Source organism: Scyliorhinus canicula, chromosome 11, assembly GCF_902713615.1.
Source record: "Scyliorhinus canicula chromosome 11, sScyCan1.1, whole genome shotgun sequence".
NCBI lineage: Eukaryota > Metazoa > Chordata > Chondrichthyes > Carcharhiniformes > Scyliorhinidae > Scyliorhinus > Scyliorhinus canicula.
The window spans coordinates 117,265,937-117,290,899 of record NC_052156.1 but is presented as its reverse complement, the minus strand read 5'-3'; the positions used below and the strand labels follow the sequence as shown (position 1 = coordinate 117,290,899).

Genomic DNA, 24,963 nt, shown 5'->3' with positions numbered 1-24,963 from the left:
GAATAGAAGCATTTTAGGTAATGTCTTCTGCTGCAACATTGAGATATACACTCTGGCAATACAATTGGGAATGCTGTTTCACAGTCCAACATTCACCATTTAACAGGCATGGGTTGGTGAGCGGGGGAAAGAAAGGAAACCAAATAAAATGTATATTCGGAGGGCCTTTAATTAGCTGTTCAAATCATACATGACAGTAACAAAGGGGCTTAAAGAAAAACAAGAAAAAAGTGTAAAACATCTGGCTTCAAGTATAACAAAACATCTCATTAGAATAGATCCCTCCAGTGAACTCTACATTTGACTCCTTTGATATAAAGATGATGTTGCATGATTTTCAAATATTTTAGCGTCAACAGTTTATGAGGGCTTCGCCGGTGGAGGTAAGAGATTAAGCGTTTTGTAGCCACACAGGTGTGGCTTCAATTAACATACTGTTCACACATTTTCTTCAGGCATTTTGTTTGTGAAATGTTAAGATTGAGAAGAGAACGCTATTTTCTTGACAAGGTATCCTCGACGTTCAAAGGAAAATGCAAAACCATAAGCAATTATGTAAATAGCTTTCCATTTCCTTCCTTTTATAAGAGGATTTCCGCATCTAACTTATGTATGAAATGAAATGAAAATCACTTATTGTCACGAGTAGGCTTCAATGAAGTTACTGTGAAAAGCCCCTAGTCGCCACATTCCGGCGCCTGTTCGGGGAGGCTGTTACGGGAATCGAACCGTGCTGTTGGCTTGCCTTGGTCTGCTTTCAAAGCCAGCGATTAGCCCTGTGAGCTAAACAGCACCTCATTATGGTACACATTTAATTAGCAATCTAAAAAGGGGGAGAAAACAACTTTTATGCGGGCTGCAAGAGCATTCATATCTGGAGAACTATTAAAAAAAAGACAAAATTACCAGAATTTCTAAACTGTCAACGCCTTACTGTTTACTAAGCAAAAATGAGACACAAGAGTTCTAGCGTATTCGAAAGATAAATATATATTAATTTGTACACAATTAAGCTGTTCAGTATTGACAGCACAGGAAGATCGTGGTGTGGGCATTTCAGACAACATGTTCCACAGCTGGACTTAAAAAGAACATTTCCCCCTGGCTTATTTAATTGGTGATTGAGCAACCTGGGCCTTAGACTTAGCTAAGGGGCTGGTTCAGCACAGTGGGCTAAACAGCTGACATGTAATGCAGAACAATGCTAGCAGCGCGGGTTCAATTCCTGTACCAGCCTCCCCGAACAGGCGCCGGAATGTGGTGACTAGGGCTTTTCACAGTAACTTCATTGAATCCTACTTGTGACAATAAGCGATTATTATTATTGTAAATATGACAAGCTATCTAGTCTAGCTATTCGTTTTTGAGCATTTGATGCTTCTGTAAGTTAGTTATGGGTAATGCAAGTTACATGATGTACTAAACACTCCATGAGAATGGGTAGGGTTGAGACAAGAGGACAAAAATTTAAAGACTTAGCATGAAGCTGTAGGATGCTGAGAAAAGTGTTGATCACAACCTTAAATCATTTTCTTAAAGCTGTTTTAATACTCTAGATTTTTCAATACAGGTTGAGAGAAAGAAAATTGACCTCTCACATGTCAGAGAAACACCAGGTTAATGTATTAGACACTAGAATATTAAGAAATCCTGTTTTTAAATCTCAAAAGGATTACCTTTAAATGTCCTTTTTATTGTGTTGTTACTGTGAACTCTGGCTCACAAATCAGTTTTCAGACACTTACGTGGCTTTCTGGGCTGTTTTGATTGATGAGGTGATGGTCTTCCTCCTTCGGAGGATCTTTTCTTTCCTTCTCGTTTGCTCAAGTCAAAGAAGAACTGAGATTCTTCCTGCAATTTAAAACAGCAATTGGAGCAACAAATTATAAATTTTAAAATTGCTATATTGAAAAACAAAACTCCAGTGAAGGAAAGTTTATTTTTAAAAAACAGGGCAGAACCAATAAATCTGGAAGTTCCTGTGCAGGCCGAGTTCATGTAGGTCCCCCATCTGGTCTGTCTTCATGAAGATACTAAATAGTAATCTAGCATGATACCCAAGCATCATGGATGCCAAAAATTACAAGATGTTATTGAGATATCAGTAAACCTACTCTTAGAATTCAAAAGTAGCATTTAACATTTTCAATCAATTTTTGAGCTAAAGATTTCATATAATCACACATATTTCTGTATGGTTGCTCAGTGGTTATCACTGCTGCATCACAGCTCCACAGACCCGTGTTCAATTCCAGCCTTGGGTCACTGTCCATTTGGAGTTTGTACATTCTCCCAGTGTTTGCATGGGTTTCCTCCAGGTGCTCCAGTTTCCTCCCATGGTCCAAAGATCTGTGGGTTAGGTGGCTTGGCCATGCTAAATTGTCCCTTAGCATCCAGAGTTATGCACGTTAGGTTACAGGGTTATGGGGATAGGGCGGGGTGGATGTGGTTAGAGTGCTCATTTGAAGGGTTGGTGCAGACTCGATGGGCTGAATGGCCTCCTTCGGCGCTGTAGGGGTTCTATAATTTCAGTGGTCCAATTTGGCCCATGTGCTGTGCCAGTGCTAGCTCCACATTAGAGCTACTACATGGTCTCTTAACAGATACAATGGGGAAAATCAGGTTCAGATTTTTCTTCTTCAAATACAGATTTACAGTAGTGATATAGTCCATAATCTATAATCTTTTTTCAACTTCTTCATTAAGAAAATAGTAAGAATAATCTGTCACTGTTTATCCCATGAAAGCATTTACAAGATGCTGCATATTTTAAAGAAGAATCATAGAATGCTTACAGCGCAGGAGGCCATTCGGCCAATCGGGTCCGCACTGATCCTCTGAAAGAGCACTCCACCCAAGCCCACTTACCCGCCTTATCCCCATAACCTAACTCACACATCTTTGGACACTAAGGGGCAATTTATCATTATCATGGCCAATTCACCTAACCTGCACATCTTTGGACTGTGGGAGGAAACTGGAGCACCCTGAGGAAGCAGATGCAGACAGGATTAGAATGTGTAATCTCCACCCACAGTCACCCAAGGCCAGAATTTAACCTGGGTCTCTGTTACTGTGATGCAGCAGTGCTAACCACTTTGCCAGCATGCTGGGCTGGTTTAGCACAGTGGGCTAAACAGCTGGCTTGTAAAGCAGAACAAGGCCAGCAAGGCGGGTTCAAATCCCGTACCAGCCTCCCCGAACAGGCGCCAGAATGTGACGACTAGAGGCTTTTCACAGTAACGTCATTTGAAGCCTAATTGTGACAATAGCGATTGTCATTTTCATTTCATGCCGTCTTTCTCACACCTTCTATGCTCCAGAGAATAGAATCCTAATTTTTGGAAAGTCCCTCATCACAATTAGCAGCTCTCATCCCAACATATCCCAAGGCACTACTATTTACACAATCTGAGAAGTATTAATTTACTCTGACTGTCTTTCCATCCAACAGTCACCCCTTATCCATACTACCACTATATCTATTACTGTGATGGACCTGGATCTTTACAAGATGTCTTGGTGGCATTTTATCACTTTCTGAAAGTCCAAATATATTACAGCCACTGCACTCATTGTCTAACAAATCAGATTCGCAAGGGTCACAATTTCTTTGTACAACAGATAGTGTATGTTAAAGGTTCACTACGCAGTGGTAGAGTGGTATTGTCACTGGACTGGTAATCCAGAGACCTTCGAACCCAGGTTCAAAGCACACCACGGCAGATGGTGAAAATTGAATTCAATAAAATAAATATCTGGATTTGAAAGTCTTATGACAACCATGGAACCATTGACAATTGTCATAAAATGTCATCTGGTTCACTAATGTCCTTTTAGTGAAGGAAATTTGCCATCTTCACCCAGTCCGGCTTACATGTGGCTACCGTTCCACAGCAATGTATAATATCCATAAATATCCTTGAAAATGGCCTAATAAGCCACTCCGTTCAAGGGAAATTAGGTATGGGCAACATAATGCTAGCATCGCCAGGCCACTCACTTCTAATGAGTGAATAAAGAAAAAATGTTTATTTTTCAACATATTAACTTGGCTCCATTTCAACTGGACTTTCTGAAAGACTGCTTACGTGTCAAGAAATGCATTAAATTTTACAAGCTACTCGCTCAAATATTTTTACATAATTATTGTAAAAATGTCACAGTTCTACAGCTCTCGTCAAACACATTTGACTAGATTTCAAATCATATTTAGAAGAATGGTCATATTGTACAAACATCCTTCATCCTGTATGCTTTATTAAACCCAACAAAATGTTTCATAAATGCTTTTGAATAAATTGAACCAGGCTGCTATACAACAATCTCATCAGTTGACAGAAAGCAATTGTAAATAAAGAGGAAAGGTGCAACGTCACATTACACTGCCAAAAGTTGATTTCAAGATCTCACAATGTGCTTTGGGCTCTATCAAGGGGAAAATAGCTTGTAAAATATTTTTTATAAAGGATTAGCTATGTTAAACTTTAAATTTCAAACTAAAACTACAACAAAGGGTCTGCTACACATACTTACCGTTGCGGTTTCCCCGAGTTTTGTTTTTTGAAATTCCTTGGTCATTTTCCTATATGGATTTTCTGTGACATCCTCAGTCTGTTTCACTAGTTCAACTGGATCCATAGAACTTAGCGGCATAATGTTAAATGCATATAGGTACTATGAAAACAATGTCAATCAGAAAAATAACAAATATAAATTCTGGTATGCATAATCCAAAGGTCAAACAGATTGAAAAAACATCATCATAAAGCTTTTCTTTTCTCTCCCCCCCCCCCCCCCCCCCCCCCCAATTAAGGGCCAATTTAGAGTGGCCAATCCACCTGCCCTGCACATCTTTGGATTGTGGGGAGACCCATGCAGACACGGGGAGAATGTGCAAACTCAACACGGAGGGCGACCCGGGGCCAGGATTGAACCCGGGTCCTCAACGCCTTGAGGGAGCAGTGTTAACCACTGCACCACCGTGCTGCCGCTATCATAAAGCTATTTAAGTTGGGATATCATTTTTTAAGTAGTTGTTCCTCATTAGCAATTACGTTTAAGGAAAGCAGCTATAAACAAATCATAAAACAAGAAAATGATCAAAATTCAAACAGATCTATGGAAATATATTGCTGTACTAATATACTGTGCCAGAGATTGGTCAGATGGAAGATCAAACATAATTCCATTTATGAGATTAAAAGAGGCACAGTCAATCTAGGTGATTAGAATAGATGAGGGCTGGAGCATGCTTTCTATCCATCGTCTTAAAATTAAAATAGAGCGCCAAATGCTGGAGAAAGTTTACAAATATTAAGGCAACTTGTGGCGAAGCAAAAAAGAACAAATTCATCTTATTGGAGAAATGGTTAGAATAATTACTGGCTTTAGAAACATTTGAGATTATATAGTTTAGTTTATAACATGTTTATTAAAAAAAAATCAATGATTTTGTTCACCTATTTAATAGAAATTACTTCATTGAATTTATTGTTTATTTTATAAGTTTTTTGGAAAGAACTTCCAAAATTTAAGTCATGCATGAAAGAATTCTAAACCACATACATGCCTGTGGATATAACTCTCAAATATTCTAAACATTAAAATTAAAAATGATAGGGCAGCACAGTGGTTAGCACTGTGGCTTCACAGCTCCAGGGTCCCAGGTTAGATTTCCCGCTGGGTCACTGCCTGTGCAGAGTCTGCACGTTCTCCCTGTGTCTGCATGGGTTTCCTCCGGGTGCTCCGGTTTCCTCACACAGTCCAACGATGTGCATGTTAGGTGGTTTGAACATGCTAAATTGCCCTAGTTTCCAAAAGGTTAGGAGGCGTTATTGGGTTACGGGGATGGGGTGGAAATGAGAGCTTAAAGTGGGTCGGTGTAGACTCGATGGGCCAAATGGCCTCCTTCTGCATTTTATGTTCTATATGTATGATAAAATTAAGAAAATTGTCTTACTAGTTGACAAACTTGCATTCTTATAGCACCTTTCACGAACTCAGAATGCCCAAAGGCATATGACAGCAAAAAAGCATTTCTGAAGTGCAACCAGGGCACAAATTGGGCAAATACAGCATTGACATTTTGCAGAGCAAGAACGCAAAAACGGCCACAGCTTTTATTTTTGAGGTGTTGTTTGAAGGATAGATATTTAGCAGGATGCTAGAATTCCACTGCTTCTCTAAAAGTGCCATAGATTAGTTTTTGTACTGATTCAAATGACAGCACCTCAGAGAGCAGCACTTTCAGCATAAATTGTGTTTTCAGGTCTCTGGAATAGCCTGAACCCATGGCCTTGTGACTGAGAGGCAAGGGGGTACCACTGAGCAAGGCTGATACATGGAAAGTATCAAGAATCATTGAATGGCAACAGCACAAAAGGAGGCCATTCAGCCCATCAGTTTGAATTCGCTATTATTGTTTTTTGAAAAAGATACAGCAATCTTAAACAGCAATTTTACATCCATCTCCCTAATGGGATTCTAATTATAGATCGAATAGCTATGTTGACACAGTAGCCCCAAATTCTTATTGTGTATGTCTGAAGTTCCTCTTTACTGTTTTAATGGAGAACAGCTGACAGTGGAATTTCAGATAAAGTGATTGCATTATCAGTATTAAATGACAAATGTAGGTTCAATACATTTAGAAAAGCAGCCTAAGAAATGAACTCAACAGGAAAGTCCAAGTCAACATTTACATTTAGAATATACTCTCCCAAAGTATAGCCATGCTGATAATTTTGGATTTTGCTTACTTGCCTTTTTCTTACTAGAATTACTGAGATTCGCCAGTGCTATGAATCTGCTCACGTGCTGTGCATTTTCCTGTAGTGTCATATGGTTTCTACATAAACAAAACAAACAGAACTTTTATTGTATGGTAAATATCAATTTAATCACAACAGATAAATACACTTGAACAGTTTTGGATTCAATCTGTGCTGCCTTCAGTTTACAGATACTAGTTCAAGCATTCTGATGAACTAAGTTTGGTTTCATAAAGAGTTGAAGGGAAGAAACAGCCAGGGTTCCAGTTCTTTATCTTGAGGCCTGTACTTGAAAAAGCACTCATTTTAGAAAGATGCTGAGTGAGGACAGGATCAGGCTCAAGCTACGTTAATTACACAGGTGTATTTCCTGACAATACTTCCTGTCTAGATTCATCCTTTAAAGTATCCATTTAGCTGAGCGACCAGCTTCAGCATGTGAAACTGAACCATAATGGGAATTTGTCTCCTTTTATAGAACAGAATATTAGTTTTAGTACTCTTTTATCAGAGCTCAATTGAGTGAAATGACAGTGAGCCAGTTGGAGCTGGTGGGAATGCAATCCCCGCAAACTCTCAGGCTGGAGGGCGCAAAGTGCTCGCCATCCTGAAAATTCAAGCCCTTTTTTCAGAAGATTCCTCGAAAGGCCAAGCATAGAACTGGCAAAATTTTGCCTTTCTGATTAATTCAAACTGGGGCATGGATGGCTTCAAGTGCCATGATTTTTAAACCAGGGTAAAATATTGCAAAAACTCAATTTCTGTGTCTGCATGGGTTTTGCAAAAACTCAATTTCTGCTGTACGCAACTTGAGTTTTAAATGATCTTTTATGTTGGCTTGGCCGCTCACAGACCTAATGAAAACTCTACCTTGCTATCTACTGGATTACTTGGATAGTCACTTTTAGTCACCATAACTAAAGCTTGCATTTACAGCACTATCTGTTGTACACGCACTATAGTCCCAAGAGGCATCAACATTTGGAGTTAAATCAGTACTAGTAATTTCTTCGAACCCCCTTCAATTCTCAAAATGATTTCCCCACCAGTCTCTAATGGCATTTAAATGACATTACCAATTTTAGTTGACAAAATCTATTACAATACTTGGCATTGTTTTGCACTAAAGTCTGAACACATTGCAAGAAAATACAACTATTCTTCAGTTTGCAAAATAAATTATGAACTGTAGAATAACTTTTCACATAATGTAAAATGAAGGAGAAAACTTCACACTTCTACAAACTCCCTCCCCAAGCACTGCCTTTACCTCATCTGAAATAATTTAAACTATTTACAATGTGTATTAAAGTCCACCCCATCTACAAAATAAATATCAAACTGCCCAATAACAATGCAAGATGAATTACAGCTTACAGGTAAAGCATTTCACGGAACAAGATACTTCATGCGTTTGATACAAGAGATTGGTTAACAGTTTAAAATGACTATAATAGTACCTGTAAGGCAACCTTTCATAATTGGCTCCTTCCAATGCAGCAAAATGATATCGTGGTTTTAGGGTAAATGCAAGCTGAGCTACAGAGATGGAGCCACATGACTTGATATCAATACCTTCCTGTCAAAGATATTAAACTGGTTAGTTTCTACATTTGTTTTTTCAAGACTTTATGAGGACAAACAACATTCATCTCAACACATTCAATTGAGTCACGCCATTTTATTGTACTTACTACGTCCAATTTCTTACATTTTGTAAATTATATGAGAAAGAGAAGGATATTTATACAAAACCAAAAGCCTCCTACATGTGCAAGATTTTTTATTCAAACATTTTAACAATTACAAAACTTCCCCAATCTAAAAATCAATTTTGTAGTCAAGACAAGTATTGTATTTCGGATATAATGTATGCACTATATCTCTTGGATAGTCCCCCAGTGTCGAAGATGTCTTGCCTCCACTCTGGAGAGTTGGGTTCTGCAGTCTGAATAGTCCGATCCTGGATCTGCAGACTCTGCCATAGGTTTGGCAGGTGTACTTGATGAGGTAGGTGGGTGCAACGCTCTGGAGTTTGTGCTGTACTTCCGCCGTTCACGTTTGGCCTCCGCCCTACTACACTCGAGGAGATTGGCACTTCCACGGATGCTTTTTCTCTAGTTTGTGTGTTCTAAGATAAGCAATGTCCATGTATTGGTGGGGGTATTGTATTTATTTAGAGAGGCTTTCAGAGTGCCCTTGTAGCATTTCCTCTGCCCTCCTAGTGATTGTTTGCCTATGCGGAGCTCGAACTAGAACACTTGTTTAGAGAGTCTTGTGTCAGGCATGTAGGCAGTGTGGTATGCCTATCGCAGGTGGTCGAGCATGACCAGTGCCTCAATACTTGGGATATTGGGCTGGGAGAGGACTACCACGTTGGTACGCCTATTCTTCAAGAGGATTTGCAGGATTTTGCAGAGGCAATGTTGGTTATATCTCTCCAGGATTTACGGTGTCTGCTGCAAATTGTCTATGTTTCTGATGTATACAGGAGGGCAAAGACCACGGCTGCTCTGCAGACGAGCTTGGCGCTGAATTTGAGATCTCGGTCTTCTCCTCAGGTGTCCGAAGACTGCACTGGCGCACTGGAGTCAATGCTGGATTTCATTGTTGACGTCTGCTCACGGCAAGAGGCTACCGAGATATGGGAAATGATCCACATTGTCCAGGGATTTACCGTGAATTTTGATGGTCGGGGTTCAGGGGTTTACCATGGATCGTGATGGTCGAAGTGTGGGGGGTGGAATTTTGTGCAGCAGGAACGAACTGGTAGAGAACCATTATTTTCCGGATGTTTAGCATGAGGCCTATTCTCTCATTTGCATCAGTGAAGGAGTCATAGTTTGTAACTCGGCCTCTGAACGTGCACACAGAGGCGTAATTTGCATACTGCAGCTTGATGACAGAGGTCGGGATGGACTTGGTTCTGGCCTAGAAGCGCTGGAGTTATCTGCTTGTCTGGTAGGTTAGCTCCACCCCAACAGGGAGCTTCAGGATGTCGGGGTGGAGTGTTGCTGCAAGGAAGATGGAGAAGAATGTTGGTGTAATGACGCAGCCCTGTTTGACCCCAGTTTGCACATGTATTGGGTCTGTGGTGGTTCCACTGGTGAGGATCACTGCTTGCATGTCATCGTGGAGCAGGCAGAGAATGGTGACGAATTTTTGCAGGCAGCCGAATTTGAGAAGGAAGAATGTTCTACAATCAGTCATGATTGAGAGTCGAAGGCTTTGCAAGATGAAAAGAAGGCCATGTACAAAGTTGATGCCGCTCCTTGCACTTTTTCTGGATTTGTCACGTGCTGATGATCGTGTCCATTGAGCCTCTTGAAGGGCGGAAACTACACGGAGACTCGGAGTTCTTCATCCACTGGTAAGAGGCGGTTGAGAAATATTCTCGTGATGATCTTCCCCTTGGCAGAGAGTAGGGAAATCCCTCTGTAATTTCCACAGTCGGACCCTTCTCCTTTCTTGAAGATGGTCACAATTAAGGCGTCTGAGATCGTCTGCCATGCTCGCTTCTTTACAGACAAGGGTGATAAGTTATGGGTTCTTGTCAAAAGTGCCTCTCTGCTGTATTTTAATACTTCAGTAAGAAGTCTTACAACACCAGGTTAAAGTCCAACAGGTTTGTTTCAAATCACTAGCTTTCGGAGCACTGCTCCTTCCTCAGGTGAATGAAGAGGTAGGTACCAGAAACATAGTCAAAGGCGCAGGCGATACTTTGAATGTGAGCATTTACAGGTAATTAAATCTTTACAGATCAAGAGAGAGGGGTAATCCCAGGTTAAAGAGGTGTGAATTGTCTCAAGCAAGGACAGATGGTACGATTTCGCAAATCAAGGCCAGATGGTGGGAACATGAATCCAAGGTCCCGGTTGAGGCCGTACTCATGTGTACGGAACCTGGCTATAAGTTTCTGCTTGACGTTGTCACGCGTCCTGATGGCTGCCTTGGAGAATGCTTACCCGAAGATCAGAGGATGAATGCCCTTGACTGCAAGGGAACATTCCTGCCTGCCGATTGTCGCGCGATGTCCGTTCATCCCTTGTTGCGTCTGCATGGTCTCGCCAATGTACCATGCTTCGGGACATCCTTTCCTGCAGCGTACAAGGGAGACAACGTTGGCTAAGTCGCACGAGTATGTACTGCGTACCTGGAGGATGACGTTCTCACGTGAAATGGTGGTACCCATGTTGATGATCTGGCACGTCTTGCAGAGATTGACATGACAGGGTTGTGTGATGTCGTGGTGTCTGTTTAACCATTGTTTGCAGCAAACTACCTAGCCTTCAGAACAGCAACCACGACCATGACACCACACAACCCTGCCATGTGTGGTGTGTGACAAACGCTGCGACAACGGATGAACGGACATCGCGCAACAATCGCCGGTCAGGAACATTCCCTTCCAGTCAGGGAACACTTCAGCAGTCAAGGGCATTCAGCCGTTGATCTTTGGGTAAATGTTCTCCATGCAGCCTTCAGGACACGCGACAACGCAGAATCGGCAAGCAGAAACTTATAGCCAAGTTCTACACACGGGTACGGCCTCAACCGGGACCTTGGATTCATGTTGCATTACATTCACCCCCCACCATCTGGCCTGGGTTTGCAAAATCCGACCAACTGTCCTGGCTTGAGACAATTCACACCTCTTTAACCTGGGATTACCCCTCTCTCTGGATCTGGAAATACTTAATTACCTGCAAATGCTCGCATTCACAGTATCGTCTGCATCTTTGACTTTGTCTATATATATATATGTTTCTGGAACATACGTCTTCATTCACCTGAGGAAGGAGCAGTGCTCCGAAAGCTAGTGATTTGAAACAAACCTGTTGGACTTTAACCTGGTGTTGTGAGACTTCTTACTGTGCTCACCCCAGTCCAACGCCAGCATCTCTACATCATGGCTTTTAATACTTCTGCAGCGATTCCATCTACACAGAAGCCTTGTTATTTTCCAGCCGCCGATGGCCTTTTCAACCTCACAGCGAGTTGGTGTTGCGCTGAGATGCTGGCGGGCAGCATGTTATGGGATGGTATCGAGGACACTTGCGTCAAAGGCTGGTTGAGGAAGTCCTTTAAGTCCTCTCTCCAGCGGGTGTTGACTGCTTCGGTCTTTGATGAACACCTCTCCGTTTTTGGCTCTCAATGGGGTGGGTCCCTTGGTAGTCAGATGGTTTGATTGCGCTGAAGAAGCCACATTTATCGTGGTTGTTGGCGAGCTGTTGAGTCTCCTGCACTCTTTCCGCCCACCATCTGTTCTTTAGGTTGCCAGTTCTTTGTTGCACCTCGGCCTTCTGTGGCCTTATCAGCTTGTTTCCTCTCAACGGGTTTTGGTGGTGCTGCCAGTTCAAGGCCTCATTGCGTTTGCGGCTAAGGAGATCCTGGATCTCCTGATCATTCTCGGCGAACCAGTCTTGGTGTTTCCTGGAGGAGAGCCCAAGCGCCTCCCTGCAGGTAGAATAGAATAGAACAGTACAGCACAGAACAGGCCCTTCGGCCCTCGATGTTGTGCCGAGCAATGATCACCCTACTTAAACCCACGTAACCCGTATACCCGTAACCCAACAATCCCCCCATTCACCTTACACTACGGGCAATTTAGCATGGCCAATCCACCTAACCCGCACATCTTTGGACTGTGGGAGGAAACCGGAGCACCCGGAGGAAACCCACGCACACACGGGGAGGACGTGCAGACTCCACACAGACAGTGACCCAGCCGGGAATCGAACCTGGGACCCTGGAGCTGTGAAGCATTGATGCTAACCACCATGCTACCGTGAGGCCCCAAACTAACCATGGTGGCTTTTAAGATGGACCAGGTGATGGGAGCATTCTGCGCCTCTAGCTTGTTGGTTATCGCAAGGTTAGCTGTGAGGCACCGACTGAGTAGCCCTTCTCAGAGTCTTTGAGTCCACAACATTGAATTTCCTGCAACAGAGTTCTTTCTGGCTGGGCCGATATACAATATAACTGATTTGCAACTCTACAATTATAGTCTGTTTTTCTGTGCACAAACTGAAGTGCATTATAAACAGTAAAACATAATAACCATGATGCCAATTTTTGATTTCAATTATTCAGCTGTTTTTGTACATTTAATAATAAAAACTTAAGCAATGAAACTGACCAGATTATTTCCATATTGCCACACTCCTTTTGGCCACTGCGATGTTAACAGTATGTCCACGCCCTTGAACTTGGAGCTGGCTGTTATTGAGCTCTTCAGCGCTGTCACATCTTTTGATGTACAGCAATAAGCAGGTGCAGGTTCGTGCTGGGCCTCGGTGCCACTTAAGTAAGCAATCTGTAAACCTGATGCACCTATAAAAACACCTTTACGACCTATAGAAATACAACACACCAAAACTGAAGAAAAGGCCTACCAAATATTGTTTTTAAATTAAACATTAGTAATTGAATCAACAAATGTTTCACAATTTTAAGAATGCACATCCATAACCCAACCTATGAAGTGCAACACATACCTAAATAAGTAATATTTTCTGCCAATTCGCATCCATCTATATCTGGGAAATATTTTGTTGTCTCCTGATTGTTGGCTCCCAATATGTATGTTTGCATGGGAGCTATAAAAAAACACACGTATCAAATGTTATGACCCAAATAATATATTTTTAATAAATCTTACAGGAAAGATAATTCAAATCTACTGAATCATTGAATTTTATTGCTTTCACTTTTTTGTTCACAACAGACCAAGCTTCTAATGATAATGATCAACTAACATCCAAAAAAACATTTTAAGATTCATCAAACCAAACGTGTTGTACTATTCTATGATTGATCAAACTGACTAGGATGCATGGAAGTGCATGTTCACTCGCAGTGTACTGAAAATATAAAGTGGCATAGCTTATGCTGATTAGTTGTAAACCTGCAAACCTCTCATTCTTCAAGTTATCATATTCAACACTGACTCAACTGATCTATTCTCAACCCTTTAGTTTGATGTTGGTACTGCACTTATTTTTTGTGCCAGCTCTCAGGCAAATTTAAAATACTCTGCAGCATTAATGCAATATGCTCAATCTTCAATATACTTGGTGTAAAATAAAGCATTGGATTATATTAACTGGGGAAGAGTACAGTGAATGAGGCATCTAGGAATCAATCACACTTGGTGACTGCTTTGGCTGAAAACAATGGTTTTGACTTAGCATTGTCAACTGGGAGTTATATTACTTCACATCTAACTTTCAAGGTAATTTCTACTAGTTTTGGTCACATCTTTCTGTCAAGTGGTAATGTTATAGAAAATCCATGCATTCTTGTGTTTTGCAAATCACTGCCAAGAAGAAATCTATAAATATAGAATAGCATTTCTATTATCAAAGGTTTCCAAAAATTGCACAATACATCCACATTGGTGCTAATACTATTTCCCTGTAATATGAAGCAGAAGATAAAACTCAGATTGACTGTTTTTGTTTTCTGGATAAGAGGCAAGCGCAAGTAGCCATGGTGTTCATATGTTAATGAGATTCAGACACTGGAAGATTTGGGTTTGCCTGAAATCAACTGATATTTTACATCAGCGAGTAGCGATTAAGTTATTAAGGTAGCTGCATCTCAACAAGGAATGACGAGTTTATTGAGGGCTAAATCTACTGTAAATGTTGCCACAGTCCCAGAGTATAATTGGCTGCATCCTCTTTTGAGAGTTGACTGATGGTGATTTAATCTCAGGGTCACCACACCTCAGGCGAAGGGCAAGGTTGAGAAGGCAGAGCCTTCATGAATAACCTCAGCTGGTACGTAAATCGAACCCGCGCCACATCACTACCTACCATCCAGCCAACTGGCTCCAACGATCTCCAGCCAAATCCACTAGAAATACCTGGCACACTTAATATCATAATAAAGTATGGGTGCAGCACTTTGTAATTAAGTCTGTGGTGATACTAATGCTCACCAGGAGTGGTGAGAACTCTGCAGCATCCAAGTACCTTCAAGATTGAAGATTTACCTTTCTTGGCTCCAGTTTTGTACTCTACCCATTCTGATTCAGCCTCTGCTGTGGTTCCAAAGAAATTTCCCACACACAACAGCAACTGTAAACATAAAGAGATCATTTTTCAATCCACAGATCTGGTCTTTTCCCCCACTCAAATGTTGATGAATAGTTATTAACTCAAGATGTTTTGAATCACCGAGTTCCAATTTGTGTCACATTCTTAATTAAAACATTGTCAATAGCATTATTATTTTTATATAAATCGATTTTATATGCAGAAACTGTCATAGAGAAATCATAGAATCCAGACAGTGCAGAAGGAGGCCATCGAGTCTGCACCGACCCGCTGAAACAGCACCCTACCTAGGCCAACTACCCCGCCCTATCTCCGTAACCCAATCTAACATGCACATCTTCTAACCTGGACAGTGGGAGGGAATCAGAGTACCCGGAGAAAACCCACGCAGACACGGGGAGAGCGTACAACTTCACACAGACAGTGACCCAAGGCTGTTCTTCTCACTTTCACTTAAACTGAAGTGATTTTTTAAAAATTATAAATTTAGAGCACCCAATTAATTTTCTTTTCCCATTAAGGGGCAATTTAGCGTGTTCAATCCACCTACCTTGTACATCTTTGGGTTTTGGGGGCGAAACCCATGCAAATACGGGGAGAAGTGTAAATTCCACATGGACAGTGACCCAGGGCCGGGATCGAACCTGGTACCTTGGTCCGTGAGGCAACAGGGCTAACCCACTGCACCACTGTGCTGCCCTAACTGAAGTGAATTTAACTGTAATTTTTAAATATCTGGTGTGAATTACACAATGAAGGTAACTAACCGTTGGGCAATGAAGAAAAGGACTAACTGTTGGACAATGAGGGGGAGACTAACTGTTGGACAATGAAGAGGAGACTAACTGTTGGATTCCACAATGGTAGATGGGCAAAATGTAACTGCGGGTTAATTTCCAAAAGAGACAGCTAAGTTCTTTTCCTATAAGAGTTCAAACTTTTTATGGAGCAAGTGTTGGATAGACTGTCTGTACTGAAAGCTGACAAGGCACCAGAACAGATGACATGCATCCAAGAATATTAAAGGAAGTGAGAATGGAACTGCAGGAGTGCTGGCCAAAATCTTGCGGTCTTCTTTAGATTCAGGGAAAGTGCTAGAGTACTGGAGAATTGCAAATGTACATGTCAAAAACAATAACACTGTTTCTCTCCACTGATGCTGCCAGACCTGCGCCATTTATCCAGCATTTTCTGTTTTTACTTTAGATTTCCAGCATCCACAGTATTTTGTTTTAGTTTACCAGTAGTGGCCAAGTTTATTCAGGGTAAAATTAGTGGTCACATGGAAAAACATGGATTGATTAAGAGGAGCCAGCATGGATTTATAAAGGGGAAATTGTGTTTAACTAACTTGCTAGATGTCTTTGTGGAGGTACGGGTAATGCTGTTGATGTGGTGTACTTGGACCTTAAGGAGGTGTTTGATATAGTTTCACAAAACAGACTTGAGAAAAGTTATAACTCATGCAATAAAAGGGTCAGTAGCAATGTACATACAAAATTTGCTGAATAAGAAGTAATCGGAAGGAGAGTAATATTCTCCAGGCATCAGTATTGGGACCCTTGTTTTTCTTGAAATATATTAGTTATCTAAATCTTGGTGGGCGGGAGCCAATTTCAAAGTTTGTGAATGACACAAAACTTGGAAGTTTTCTAAACTGTAAAGAGGACAGGGGAGAACTTCAGAAGCACATAAACAAGTCGGTGGAGCGGACAGATGGAAGTTCAATGCGAAAAAGAGTGAAGTCATGCATTTTGGTAGGAAGAACATGGAGAGATTATATAAAAGAGGTAAAATTCTTAAAGGAGTACAGGAGCAGAGGGACCTGGCTGCATATGTGCGTAGATCATTGGAGGTAGTTGGACAAGTGGACACAGTGGCGCATATAGCATTCTGGACTTAAAATAGGGGCAACGAGTACAAGAGCAAGATTATGCTGAATTTATACAAGACACTAGTTAGACCCCAGCTACCCAGCTAGAGTATTATGTATAGTTCTGCATGCTGCTTTACATTCAACGATTTGTTACCTACATCTTACAAATGAAATAAATGCAAAGTACCATTATAACAGTTCCATAATAGATTACACTATTTCTGAAGCCATAATCAATATCATTCATCCACTTCAAATTATATAGTAATACTGAAGAAAATATGTACCGCAAAGTTACTTGAGCCACTGAACAATTCAAAATGAAGGTACATGATAAAGCATAAAATGGTTTACAGAAATGGAGATAGCAATTGAATTTTAAAATGCTGGACTACAGTCTAGTATTACGTGGTCTGGGAGTAGTTTACAACACCGACTCCTCTCTCTCCAGATTTTGGGATCACCATACTAAAACAAAATCTCATTAGTTGAGAAGGAAAATTAGACTCAATCATCAGACATACTACTGTAGTGAGCTAGGGTAGCACGGTGGCGCCGTGGTTAGCATTGCTGCCTCACAGCGCCAAGGTCCCAAGTTCGATCCCGGCTCTGGGAGTGTGGAGTTTGCACATTCTCCCCGTGTTTGCATGGATTTCACCCCCACAACTCAAAGTTGTGCAGGGAAGGTGGATTGGCCACGCTCAATTGCCCCTTAATTGGAAAAATGAATTGGATACACTATTTTTTTTTTAAATACTAGCGAGCTAAACTGATACAAAATGTGTACGCAGCTCAGCCTCACATGTATTCAACCTGCACAAATATAAGCTTATGAATTGAGACAGGAAATATATTTCCATTCTATAGATAGAGCAAAATTTATTTTCCTTGCAAACTTTAAAAAGTCAAGTCATGCAATGCTTTAAATTCACTAGTAAGAAGTCTTACAACACCAGGATAAAGTCAGGTGAAGGAGCAGTGCTCCAAAAGCTAGTGATTTGAAACAAACCTGTTGCATTTAATCTGGTGTTGTAAGACTTCTGACTTTGCTCACTCCAATCCAACGGCGGCATCTCCACACCATTAAATTCACTAAATGGTGGTTCTGCAGTATCTAGGAGGAACTCAAGATGCAACTAAAATATACATTTCAATAACATGTTTTTAGATTTTAAAATGTTTCATTGTCATTAAAGATGGCTGTATACTTACAACACAAGTTACAAAAATGGAACCCTATTCCAGATAAAACCATTGACTATTACACGATAGTGTGTTCAGTCCTTACAAATTACACTTTCAACATGAATCCCACTTAACACAAAAACAAAAATGATCTAAACTAAACTACACCTTTTTTAATGGCCAATTTGAATCTTGCATAGAACACAGTGCAATGCACACAATTTTATAACAATCAGATGTTTCAGTCATTTTCAATGGGGTATTTACAAAGAAAGGTCACTTGACAAGGCCCATTTGTAGACAATTATGTTCTCACATCAAAATCTCCACTTTTCTTTTGAATTGATCGCACTCTGTTAAACAATGCATTCAGTTTTCCTTCAACATCTCCACAAGCCAATCTGAAAAGTCAAAGAAACATGCACCATTATGTTTTTTGAACAGTTAGCACAATCCAAAAATTTTACACAAGATTAAAACAGGCAATATTTCAGTTAATTGAACACAAAATATAAAATCAGTGAAATAATCACTTATTTCTTTTTAAAAAAAGAATATTTGTGATTTTATATTTTATAAAATAACGCAACAAAGTTACAAAATAATACATCACTGTAAGCAAGGAAGGACAAGGAAGGGGAAAAAAACAGAAACGGCTTAACCTACACAAGCACAGAATAGAACAGGATAATGACATCAACAACTGGCTTAATGCAATAATTAGACAGAATTAAGCACTCATAGCCCCACCAGAGTCCAAGGGGGAAACAGGGTAGGATCAGATGCCCGATATTTTTCTGCTTTCCCTCTTTGGTGTCTCTGCACACCACCTCAAGTCGTAGGGGTCAGCTTCAGCTCACAGTTAACATGTCCCTCCAAAAATATGTGCTAAAAGATTATCTTGAAGCAGACTGAACTACTCTTGAATGCATTTACTTAGCGTCAGTTATGTACCTCCCTGGAACAGACCGGCTGATATGTCATAAAATATACAAAAGTGTATTTCAGAATAAGACTAGAATTAGCATTGTATCTAGGGGCAGCACGGTGGTGCAGTCGTTAGCACTGCTGCTTCACGGCGCTGAGGTCCCAGGTACGATCCCGGCCCTATTCTTGCGGAGTTTGCATTCTCCCTGTGTCTGCGTGGGTTTCGCTCCCAAAACCCAAAGATGTGCAACGTAGGTGGATTGGCCATGCTAAATTGCCCCTTAATTGGAAAAAAATGAATTGGGTACTCTTTTAAAAAAAAAGTTTCTTTAAATAAATAAATATAATTAGCATTGTACCAACCCATAATCTGCTGAAGCTTATTTAAAAGATAAAAAGCACTTTGATTTCTCTCAAAAACTGTATCAGACCTATCAGACCTGAATATTAGGGCAGCACGGTAGCATGGTGGTTAGAATAAATGCTTCACAGCTCCAGGGTCCCAGGTTCGATTCCCGGCTGGGTCACTGTCTGTGCGGAGTCTGCACGTCCTCCCCGTGTGTGCGTGGGTTTCCTCCGGGTGCTCCGGTTTCCTCCAACAGTCCAAAGATGTGCGGGTTAGGTGGATTGGCCATGCTAAATTGCCCGTAGTGCCCTAATAAAAGTAAGGTTAAGGGGGGGGGGGGGGGTTGTTGGGTTACAGGTATATGTGGGTTTGAGTAGGGTGATCATTGCTCGGCACAACATCGAGGGCCGAAGGGCCTGTTCTGTGCTGTACTGTTCTATGTTCTAATATATGCTGCAATTTAAAAATTTTGTCCCATTCAACAGTCAAGTAGCAACACACGAAAATTTAATGGAGCCACTTATTTAATTCTCTTCTCACTTTCTACAAAAAAGGAAAAGAGGATAACACTTAATTTTCTCCAATTCACACAATGGTCACAGCATAGACTCTCTACATTCATCAGAACCATTCAGGCTACATTTCTTTAAACACTTGGGTCCCCATTTCTCTTATGGGCTGAATTAAAGGCCAATTTAATCTGTACATGGACAGTGCAAGATAAATCTATTTTCTTTCAATCTGTCAAGATTTCTCTGCACCTTTCAAATGAACTAACCTGGGGCGAAATTCTCCGACCCCACGCAGGGTCGGAGAATAGGCGGGAAGCGGCGTTATTTCCGCTCCCGCAGGTTTTTCAATTCTCTCGCCGGTCATAAACTGGCGTTGTGCAAATCCCGCCGGCAGCCTGTGAAAACAGCTGGCGCCGGCGGGATTTCATTTTTTAAAAAACTTACCTCAAATCTCCGGCCCGGATGGGCCGAAGTCCCACCGCTGGGAGGCCTTCTCCCGCCGCCGAGGTTTAAACCACCTTGGTGGCGGCGGGCTCAGCGGCGCGAGCAGGCCCCCGGGGTCCTGGGGGGGCGGGGGGCGATCGGACCCGGGGGGGTGCCCCCACGGAGGGCTGGCCCGCGATCGGGGCCCCCCGCTCACTCTGCGGGGCAGTGCCGTGGGGGCACTCTTTCTCCTTCCGCTCCGCCACGGCCTCCGCCATGGCGGACGCGGAGGAGAACCCCGCATCGCGCATGCGCCGGCAGTGACGTCAGCAGCCAGCTGCCGCTGACGTCACTGCCAGCGCATGCGCCGACCGCCGAAAGCCTTTCGGCCAGCCCTGCTTCCGACGGCGCCGGGTGTTTGCGCCAGTCTTCTGGTGCAAACTGCTCCGGCGCGGGGCTGGCCCCCAAAGGTGGGGAGAATTCCCCACCTTTGGGGAGGCGCGACCCCTGAGTGGTTGGCGCCACTCCCCTACACCGGCACCCTCCGTCACGCCGGGTAGGGGAGAATCCAGCCCCAAGTTACCACTTTATTATGCTAGCTCCACCTTCGGTTCACCGATTGGCATTTTCCAAAAGGAACTCCAACATGCCCATTGCAAATGCTGTCTCTGGTTTCATTTTGATCACAAACTTCATGAATCGATGGTCATTTAGCATGGACAATTCACCTATCCCGCACATCTTTTTACATTGTGGGGGTGAGACCCACGCAGATACGGGGAGAATGTGTAAACTCCACAAGGAGTGGCCCGGGGACAGGATCAAACCCGGGTCCTCGGCGCTGTAAGGCAGCAGTGTTAACCACTGCGCCACCTTTGGGTGGATGGTGAGATGGGTATTCTGAAGCACAACAGTAACAGTGGCACCTGTAACATACATGGATACCTCCCTTTGGCAGCTTTACAATCCCTGCTCTGGCTGAAGCTCCATCTGTAAGTATCTCACTACAACATTCTGGCACCCTGAGCGCTCCCACCCCACCGGACACTCACACTCAGAGCGCACCCCCCACTGGACACACACACTCGGAGCGCTGCCCCCCACCGGGTACTCACACTCGGAGCGCTGCCCCCCACCGGGCACTCACACTCGGAGCACTGCCCCCCACCGGGCACGCACACTCGGAGCGCTCCCCCCCCCCACCGGGCACGCGCACTCGGAGCGCTGCCCCCCACCGGGCACGCACACTCGGAGCGCTGCCCCCCACCGGGCACGCACACACGGAGCGCTGCCCCCCACCGGGCACGCACACTCGGAGCGCTGCCCCCCACCGGGCACGCACACTCGGAGCGCTGCCCCCCACCGGGCACGCACACTCGGAGCGCTGCCCCCCACCGGGCACGCACACTCGGAGCGCTGCCCCCCACCGGGCACGCACACTCGGAGCGCTGCCCCCCACCGGGCACGCACACTCGGAGCGCTGCCCCCCACCGGGCACGCACACTCGGAGCGCTGCCCCCCACCGGGCACGCACACTCGGAGCGCTGCCCCCCACCGGGCACGCACACTCGGAGCGCTGCCCCCCACCGGGCACGCACACTCGGAGCGCTGCCCGCCACCGGGCACGCACACTCGGAGCGCTGCCCCCCACCGGGCACGCACACTCGGAGCGCTGCCCCCCACCGGGCACGCACACTCGGAGCGCTGCCCCCTACCGGGCACGCACACTCGGAGCGCTCCCCCCCTCCTGGCACGCACACTCGGAGCGCTGCCCCCCACCTGGCACGCACACTCGGAGCGCTGCCCCCCACCGGGCACGCACACTCGGAGCGCTGCCCCCCACCGGGCACGCACACTCGGAGCGCTGCCCCCTACCGGGCACGCACACTCGGAGCGCTCCCCCCCTCCTGGCACGCACACTTGGAGCGCTCCCCCGCACCGGGCACGCACACACGGAGCGCTCCCCCACCGGGCACGCACACTTAGAGCGCTCCCCCCCACCGGGCACACACACACGGGGCACTCACACCCTCCCCGGGCACTCACGCCCTCCCCAGGCACTCACGTCCTCCCCGGGCACTCACCGGACACTCACACTCCGAGCGCCCTCACTTGCTCTTCCCAAACACTCACACTCTCAGCGCCCACCCCGGACAACTCACTCTCCCCAGACACTCACACTCTCAGGGCTCTCCCCGGACACACACTCGGAGCACCCTCCCCGGGCACTCACAGCGTTCTCCCCGGCCACTCACAGCGTTCTCCCCGGCCACTCACAGCGTTCTCCCCGGCCACTCACACTCAGCGTTCTCCCCGGCCACTCACAGCGTTCTCCCCGGCCACTCACAGCGTTCTCCCCGGCCACTCACAGCGTTCTCCCCGGCCACTCACACTCAGGGCTCTCCCCGGCCACTCACACTCTCCCTGGACACACTCTCAGTGCCCTCCAAGGCTCTCGCACTCTCCCCCGGACTCACACGCTCAGCGCCCTCCCCGGACACACACGCTCAGCGCCCTCCCCGGACACACACTCTCAGCGCCCTCCCCGGACACTCACACTCTCCCCGAACACTCACAGGGCCCTCCCCGGACACACACTCTCAGCGCCCTCCCCGGACACTCACACTCTCAGCGCCCTCCCCGGACACCCTCACTCTCAGCGCCCTCCCCGGACACTCACACTCTCAGCGCCCTCCCCGGACACTCACACTCTCAGCGCCCTCCCCGGACACTCACACTCTCAGCGCCCTCCCCGGACACTCACACTCTCCCCGGACACTCACACTCTCCCCGGACACTCACACTCTCCCCGGACACTCACACTCTCCCCGGACACTCACACTCTCCCCGGACACTCACACTCTCCCCGGACACTCACACTCTCCCCGGACACTCACACTCTCCCCGGACACTCACACTCTCCCCGGACACTCACACTCTCCCCGGACACTCACACTCTCCCCGGACACTCACACTCTCCCCGGACACTCACACTCTCCCCGGACACTCACACTCTCCCCGGACACTCACACTCTCCCCGGACACTCACACTCTCCCCGGACACTCACACTCTCCCCGGACACTCACACTCTCCCCGGACACTCACACTCTCCCCGGACACTCACACTCTCCCCGGACACTCACACTCTCCCCGGACACTCACACTCTCCCCGGACACTCACACTCTCCCCGGACACTCACACTCTCCCCGGACACTCACACTCTCCCCGGACACTCACACTCTCTCAGCGTCCTCCCTGGACACTCACACTCTCCCCGGACACTCACTCTCAGGGCCCTCCCCGGACACTCACACTCTCAGGGCCCTCCCCGGGCACCCACACTCTCAGTGCCCTCCCCGGGCACCCACACTCTCAGGGCCCTCCCCAGGCACCCACACTCAGCGCCCTCCCCGGGCACCCACACTCTCAGGGCCCTCCCGGGCACCCACACTCTCAGGGCCCTCCCCGGGCACCCACACTCTCAGGGCCCTCCCCGGGCACCCACACTCTCAGGGCCCTCCCCGGGCACCCACACTCTCAGGGCCCTCCCCGGGCACCCACACTCTCAGGGCCCTCCCCGGGCACCCACACTCTCAGGGCCCTCCCGGGCACCCACACTCTCAGGGCCCTCCCCGGACACTCACACTCTCAGGGCCCTCCCCGGGCACCCACACTCTCAGGGCCCTCCCCGGGCACCCACACTCAGCGCCCTCCCCGGGCACCCACACTCTCAGGGCCCTCCCCGGACACCCACACTCTCAGGGCCCTCCCCGGACACCCACACTCTCAGGGCCCTCCCCGGGCACCCACACTCTCAGGGCCCTCCCCGGACACCCACACTCTCAGGGCCCTCCCCGGACACACACACTCTCAGGGCCCTCCCCGGACACCCACACTCTCAGGGCCCTCCCCGGGCACCCACACTCTCAGGGCCCTCCCCGGGCACCCACACTCTCAGGGCCCTCCCCGGGCACCCACACTCTCAGGGCCCTCCCCGGACACCCACACTCTCAGGGCCCTCCCCGGACACCCACACTCTCAGGGCCCTCCCCGGGCACCCACACGCTCAGGGCCCTCCCCGGGCACCCACACTCTCAGGGCCCTCCCCGCGCACCCACACGCTCAGGGCCCTCCCCGCGCACCCACACGCTCAGGGCCCTCCCCGGGCACCCACACGTTCAGGGCCCTCCCCGCGCACCCACACGGTCAGGGCCCTCCCCGCGCACCCACACGCTCAGGGCCCTCCCCGCGCACCCACGCTCTCTCCGGACACTCACATTCTCAGCGAGCTCCCGCTCATCGCTCGCACAGCCTCGCGCTGGAGGCCGATTCAAACCAACGGTCGCCGGCGCGCGGCATTTCGGTCATATCCGCTTGAACCAGGAAGTTAAATCTTCCCCTCCTAGTACAAGTTGTTCGTGATGGAGGCCCTCTCTGTGGTGATTGACTTTTCGAAAACGCATGGCCGACAGTAAACAGTTTTATTTCACTGACCCCGAAGTTCATTCACACATAAAGATAGCAGGTCAAGTCCAAGGACCTTCTCTCCCGCGCAGTGAATATCTGCCTGGCGTCGTGTACTCTGAAGCCCAGTCCCAGAAACTGGCTGCTTCCTGGCCAGGGAGCACTCAGCTCTCCCGGGATGGCCTCCAGCTCTCGACACTTTAACCCGAGCTTCATATTGGTCCTGCCGCTTGCTGTTAACGTTTCTGCGACGTATGGGGAAGGAACTGTAGCGAGTGGGGGAGAGGGATCAAGGCTTCCAGTCAGTGTCTCAGTGCTTTGCCAGTCTCATGGTATCAGCGACATGGATCTCAGCACAGTTTAACCACACTTTCCCCAGGGACAAACAAGCA

The 24,963-nt window shown here is 46.1% G+C and overlaps 1 protein-coding gene across 2 annotated transcripts in view; it reads right to left on the bottom strand.

Annotated features, from left to right (window-relative positions):
• cwf19l1 (CWF19 like cell cycle control factor 1) overlaps positions 1-24,510 on the bottom strand; it is a 48,169-nt gene extending 23,659 nt beyond the window's left edge. The window contains exons 1-9 of one of the 2 annotated variants that reach the window (XM_038811183.1): positions 24,385-24,510; positions 18,214-18,298; positions 14,773-14,857; positions 13,271-13,372; positions 12,913-13,127; positions 8,234-8,352; positions 6,766-6,850; positions 4,537-4,677; positions 1,746-1,851 (exon numbers count right to left, since the gene is read on the bottom strand). In XM_038811183.1, the coding sequence (XP_038667111.1) occupies positions 1,746-1,851; positions 4,537-4,677; positions 6,766-6,850; positions 8,234-8,352; positions 12,913-13,127; positions 13,271-13,372; positions 14,773-14,857; positions 18,214-18,298; positions 24,385-24,407 (961 nt within the window). In that variant the 5' untranslated portion in view covers positions 24,408-24,510. Of the gene's footprint in view, positions 1-1,745; positions 1,852-4,536; positions 4,678-6,765; positions 6,851-8,233; positions 8,353-12,912; positions 13,128-13,270; positions 13,373-14,772; positions 14,858-17,721; positions 17,827-18,213; positions 18,299-24,384 lie in introns of those variants that run through there. The other variant, XM_038811185.1, reaches the window with a different exon arrangement.
• Between the last annotated feature and the right edge of the window lie 453 nt (positions 24,511-24,963).